At 46.0% G+C, this 6,504-nt stretch overlaps 1 protein-coding gene across 1 annotated transcript in view; it reads right to left on the bottom strand.

Annotated features, from left to right (window-relative positions):
* LOC311358653 (uncharacterized protein) overlaps positions 1-6,288 on the bottom strand; it is a 42,474-nt gene extending 36,186 nt beyond the window's left edge. Inside the window, exon 1 of the mRNA XM_084478751.1 lies at positions 5,998-6,288. Within this exon, the coding sequence (XP_084334877.1) occupies positions 5,998-6,073 (76 nt within the window). The 5' untranslated portion in view covers positions 6,074-6,288. The remainder of the gene's footprint in view (positions 1-5,997) is intronic.
* Between the last annotated feature and the right edge of the window lie 216 nt (positions 6,289-6,504).

Raw genomic sequence — 6,504 nt, 5'->3', positions numbered from 1 at the left:
CATCCACTAAATTAAAAAAAAAAAAAAAGCTTATTAGGTTCACCTGAATCACTGGTAATCTTTGGGTTTTTGTATCAGCCGTGTATTTAATTGTAATTTAATCCATAGACCCTGATTCACCCTCCTCTTTCAGCACATTGGACTTTGTGCTGAACTTCAAAGGGATGGGGCTGGAGGCGGCTCCCAGCCTGAGATGCGTTCACTCTTCCAGACAATAGGAGTGAGCGACATTTTAGAGAACATCATATTAGTCCCTCCCCCTCTTCTTAACAGGTCCCAGGCCCGGCTGTTTGCTATGGAAGGAACTCCTGGAGAACGGAGCTCTTCTGCATCTGAAAGTGAGATACTGCAGGAATCTGTGTAATGAAAACATGAGCCTGAATAAATGTGTTGTGAGAGCCAGGCTGCGTGCTGTGATATTGAGATGTGATTCTTCGGGATGACACGGTGTACGCATCAGAGTGTGGAGAGGAGTCCAGGAGCATGTGGTCCAGTTCAGACACGGTGCCCTTCCAGAACGCTCAACACATGGTTCTGGGACACAACAAAGTGTCCGCTTCACCTCTGCTCCTCGTTAAGGGCCAATAGGGCCGCAGCTATAATCCACTTATGTGTGCGTGTGCTTTCAGTTCTTATTCCTTTAATTTCCTAATGGATTATTCACTAAACAAAAAGTGATGACTATGTACGACAAAGAAACTGGGAACATCAGTTTGAACTGCACAAGGGCCACTCGGAGCCTTCACACAAGAGAGTGTGAACCTTTCGCTCAGTCACGGGCAGTTCAACCAGCGTTTTTTATGGGCCTAAACCATAACTTCATGGCCACATTGGTGTCGTAGTTAGCCACTGGCGGCCATGCAGCCCGTGTTCGGTGGGCGAAACGTACACAGCCCAGACACCACTTAGACTTTACGTCTGACCGTAGGCTGCAATTACGGTCTCCAGTTTTCGCTTGGCGGTGCGTAAGGACCGGTTGGTAAAGAAACCATATAACTTCTACAAGCTGCTCGGTGGTACGATGCAGCTTTTATGGTGTGCTGCATGCCTGCTCAATGTATTTGTATTCATACATATTTAAGCAATTAGCAAACGTATTCAGCTGTATGGACATGCATTGAAACCACAGGACAATCTGCTAGAGAACAGCACTGATGGTAAAGCATCAGGACAATCTGCTAGAGAACAGCACTGATGGTAAAGCATCAGGACAATCTGCTAGAGAACAGCACTGATGGTAAAGCACACCTCAGGACCTCAGAGAGAGACACACAGAAAGTGAGAGAGACTGAGAAAAGGAAAGAGTGAAAGTGAAATGCTCCCCATGTGATTAGATTGGAGGATTTGAAGGAGTTAAAGCAGTCAGCGGGGGAGGACGGGGAACAGGCCCAGAGAGAGAGGGCTACATCAGCCTAAGTCCTGCCAACCTGCCGTGGCTAAGCCCCAAAGGGCAACAGTCCGCTCCTCGAATCCCCTGGAAGAAACCACAAGCAGCTGAGTCAACAGGAGCCACGCGGTTCTGACACCGCACCAGGGCCACAGCACAGCCTGCCGTTCCCCAGAGCCTCTTCCTTTAAACCCTGTCTGATCTGAGGCAGCGGCGTCTGTTGTGGTGGTTCGCTCTAATGCTGCAGAGCTGGTAGTTTGTTGATCACATTTTTGTTTATGCGTATACAAATAATCTCTAACAAATAGAGGTTCAATGGGTTTCTAGACATGACATTTTGTCATATTGAATTAGCAACCATGGGATCTAATCCATTAAGTGCTGTATGTATGGTTTTAAAATAGTGAATTATCAAATACAAACATAATGTCATCAGAGTACAAGTGATAGCGTCAACAATGCTAACACGCTTTAAAGAAGGTACATGAGTCACAATGAGTGCTATGCATTTCGGCTTGTGTAAATAATCCAGTCAGAGCCAGAGCGCTAATGCTCGTGCACATCTGCTCGTGCACATCTGCTCGTGCACATCTGCTCGTGCGCGTGCGTGTGGATCACAGGGCCAACATGAGAGGGAGGAAGTGCCACTCAATCACTACAGGAAGCCTGTCAGAAGGAGCAGCCTAATTGCACGGTTAAGCACTTCCTAAATCATTGGTTTACACTCAAACCACAGAGGTGAGTTTTGCGAGGACTGTGCACACGAGATCTTCCCACAAGCCGCTGAGGTCGGAAGGTAGCGACTACAACGCTCTGTGATTGGTTCATAATCCGCCGCCATTATTACCCATGAGCCATTGCACTTCCTGCACCTTAAATTGCCTTCGAGGCAACAGGCTTTGTTTTATTATTCGCTGCACAAGCTGCCAAAAAGCAATCCTTTTCGACATCTGGAAGTCATCCCCACGACCCTCCATCTCCCCACCCAGACCCAGGCCTCCATTTGCTGACTGGAATCATTTGGTTTTTAAGTGGTTCCCATGGAGCCGAGTTTGTAGGCACCAGGCCTCAATAGAGGGCAGCTCAGGCGCCTGTGTGTGTGTGTGTGTGTGTGTGTGTGTGTGTGTGTGTGTGTGTGTGTGTGTGTGTGTGTGTGTGTGTGTGTGTGTGTGTGTGTATGTGTGTGTGTTTCTGTCCCCCACCTACACCCTCCAGCCCCAACCTGTCTAAGTATGTCACCTAAAACGAACTGATAACACTTTCTGATTCAAACACAGAGGTTTAAGGAGGATAATTCCCCTTTCTGAAGACTTCTAGTTCCCCGACAACGTTAGGAGAACAGAGGCATGTAATCAGGTCATAGCTGGGAAATGCAGCATGTGTTTCTAATCAAACATTTTGTCCGTGGACCCGCTTCAATTCACATGTTTGGACGTTTCGGCTCTGGTAGAAAACTGTCCGTTTGGTTGCAATGTGTGCAGCGGACATGTGGCAACAACAACTGGAACAACTGGTACCAATTTAGGATTTAAGTTGATTTGAAAAAAAAAACGTAAAAGAAAATAGTCCTTGTGTCATATGTTCCAGTGAGAAGCTAAAAGGGAGAGCAGTGTTGCAGTGTTGGCTATGTTAATGTATGGGCAGCGTTATGATGAAGTCTGTAATGAACGGAGTGGATATGTTTGACAAACACTGCGATGCTAAACACCCGTTTCTTTGATGTGCGGCCCTAAGTGGCATCCATCTTTGAAGATGTTTTACAGCCATTGTCCACCCAGGTGAGGTGTACACACACACACACACACACACACACACACACACACAGCCCATAGGAGAGGTGTACAACACAGACACACACACAGTTGACTCAGACTAACCCTGTTTCTTGTTACCAGCCAGTCATCTATTGACATTATTTTGTGTCCTTTTCATGAATAACCTTAAACTGTACTTGCTGACTAAAGGGACCTCAAACCACTTTTCAAGCTCTGCCCTACTTTTACGGTGAATCCAATTCTTTGTTGTATTTTACATTACTCAAAGTTCGCTCAACTTGAATTTCCTCTTGGGCCAAACATCAACATATGAGCCTCTATTCACAACTGATAACTGCAATCATCAACAAAACATTTGCTCAAAATATGTTTCTAGCCTTCAATGTGCCAGATTGTAACACTGTGTATCTACTCAGATCTGGCCTGTGTTTTATATTCTTTTTTTTTTATTTAAGAAAAAAACTTCACTGCCTAAACCACAGTTTGGACCCTTTTATTTTACTGAGCAGATAAATATTTAATATGTCTTCCAAGAGTTCTCTGAGACAGTCTGTCTGTTTGTAATTACACATTTTCATCAACATTTAACCACAGCCAGTTTGAAGTCACAGTTTTCCAAATAAAGATCTAAATCAAATGGGTTAGCATTGGTAATTGACACAGCCAGTCGGTCACTACAATTGCCCCTATTATTATCTTAAATCCAATACCTTTATTGTTTATAGCATACTTTTGGATGTTTAGCATATCATGTTAATAATGGAATACTTTACAAAATGGAAGCACATTATTTCATTATTTAGCTAGCCTACTTAGCTCCTGGTCCTAGATATCTGAATAATGCACTTTATTGCCTTAGCAACAAACCACTGGTACTTTTCACAGACCCACTTAAATACACACTAGAAAGTTATTTCTTTATTAGCCATAAATAATATTTTCCACTGTCATTAGAGGGGGCTGAGGTGCAGTACCGTTTCCAACCACTCTCGGGGACTGTGTGACTTCACATACATGGACAGACAAGTCCCTATAAGGGTGATGGAACACATGGCAAAATAGGACACGGGGAGTTTTACACATGCATGCAAAAACATTTGAATGGCATTAAACAAGCAGTACACTATTTGGATTGTTTTAATGCTGAATAGATTTGTAAGATGAAAAGATTTATACTTCTTTTAAAGTGATAAAAGTCTTTGGTCGGCTTAGTCCGACTGCTGTTTCCCTTTTACCACCAGGTGGCGCACTATCTGATGGCACATCCACTCAAGAGTCTGGTCCAAAGGGAGCATTAAACCAAGAATACAATACAAATTGTACATGCATAAGATAGATGAATTGCTACTGTTACAAACACACATAAAAAAGCCCCCCCCCCCCACCCCCCCGCCCCCTCCCCTTGCTCTAAACTTTCCGACGTTGAAAGGTCGCCATTAGCTCCCGGCTCATGACATCATCGGCAGAAACAACGCTGTCCCTATGACATCACCGCAAAGTCAAACACTCAAATTGGAAAAAGTAAATTGGTGTCGTATTTCTGTCTCAGCGAGAGTGTGTGTGGTGGCCGTGGGGTGGGTGGGTGGGTGGGTGAGGGGGTTGGCTAAGGGGGAAGGGGGAAGGGGTGGGTAGGGTGTCACACAGTTCGACTGAAAAAAAGAAAAGACAGAACAGCTCTCAGGTGGTGCTGGTTCCGAGACACGGCCAGGTTTGAGGAGGAACAAGAACGAGTCATGGTATTTGCCATGTCTGGTGTGACTCAGTGACTCCAACAGCATCCCTCTCGCTCTCTCTCTCTCTCTCACTCTCTCTCTCCCGTGTCTCCTCACATCTGCCCTGCATTACCGCGCAGGCTGCTTCCCACAAGGAGAGCTTGGCGTCTAAATACTTTCCGCAGATGTACAACGTGTGGTTGGGGAATTGGAAGGGGGGTGTGGGGGTGGGGGTGGAGGTCGGGCGCTGAGGGGGCTGCTGGAGGTGTTTCTGTTGGTAACACTTCATATGAAGGTAAACGTTTGGCCGCCGGTGTGTAACACAAGCCCTTGCTCTTTTTTTTTGGGTGCCTGAGGGTGACATCACCGGTGAACGCTGACAGATGTACCAAACGCTGTAACCTGACGAGCAGGGGCTGCTTTTTCCAACTGCACCTAATCCGCGCACTTCAGTGTAGTTGATCTGTTCTCAAAGAAGTACCGAAGTCCCCTTAAAACAGTACAGGACAGATATACCCCCCCCACACCCCCCCCCCCATCCTGCATCCCGCCCTGAAGATAAACAGCAACGTCTCAATCATTTCCAGCAACAATCCATAGTTTCTTGCCATGATATCATTCACAGCTGGTTCAGATTAGCAATCATGGTGTGTGTGTGTGTGTGTGTGTGTGTGTGTGTGTGTGTGTGTGTGTATGTGTGTGTGTGTGTGTATGTGTGTGTGTGTGTGTGTGTGTGTGTGTTGAGGGGGGGGGGGGGGTATGAAGCAACATCGATTTAACCGACACTCCAAATGTGTAAAAAAAAAAAAAAAAAGATGCCTCAACTCCACAAACTACATCAACACAAAACCCAACTGAAAAAGTATAGCCACATTGAATAAATTTAGTTTTCCACCCCATACCCCCCACCCAAAAAAGATTTAAAAAAAAAAAAGATAACAGTTAACAATGTGCGCTCTGCATCCACACCAGTGGAACAGGAAAAGGTGAAGCTAGAAGCCAACAATGAAGCCATGTTCCCGCTCCACACAACAGAGCCTTATCTCAGACATAACATGCCACGGGGATGCCAACGTCCACAATAGGAAGACACAATAAAAAAGCGGCACAGGAATGTACTCACCACTGTTCTGGCAGAGGACCTGCGCCACAGGCACCACCAGCAATAAGAAAGTCCTTAAATGCACAAATCCCATCATGTCTATGATAGAGACATGAGCCTCCTCCGTACGCAAAAATAAGGGCAAAAAGGGGGGATGAAAAACAGGGGGGGAGAAGAAAGAAGAATAAGAGAGGTCTGGTTATCAGCACCCCACCATGAAGACAAGCGCCTGTGTCCTTGTAAGCTGCACGCAGACCCAACCCCAGCCCACTCTGCACTGGAGCCTCCTGTTTTTCTTCCTCAGTGGGTCGTTACAGCTTGAATCCAGAAGAATGCTGGCGGGCCTAATTCTGCCTCCTCCTTTTGTCAGCCCTCTCTCTCTCTCTCTCCCTCCACGAGCTGTCCTCCTCTCGTAGCTTGAAGGGAGGAACTACACCCATGTTCTCGACAACCGACCTCTCCTTCTTTCCAGTGCCTCCGGTTCCTCCATTTTGTCAGTTGGTTTACTAAATGGATTAAGAAAGCTCT

Source organism: Micromesistius poutassou (genome assembly GCF_964030765.1).
Source record: "Micromesistius poutassou genome assembly, chromosome: 14".
In the NCBI taxonomy this organism is placed as follows: Eukaryota; Metazoa; Chordata; class Actinopteri; order Gadiformes; family Gadidae; genus Micromesistius; species Micromesistius poutassou.
Note: the sequence above shows the minus strand (reverse complement) of the source record. Positions and strands in the feature narration are given on the sequence as shown.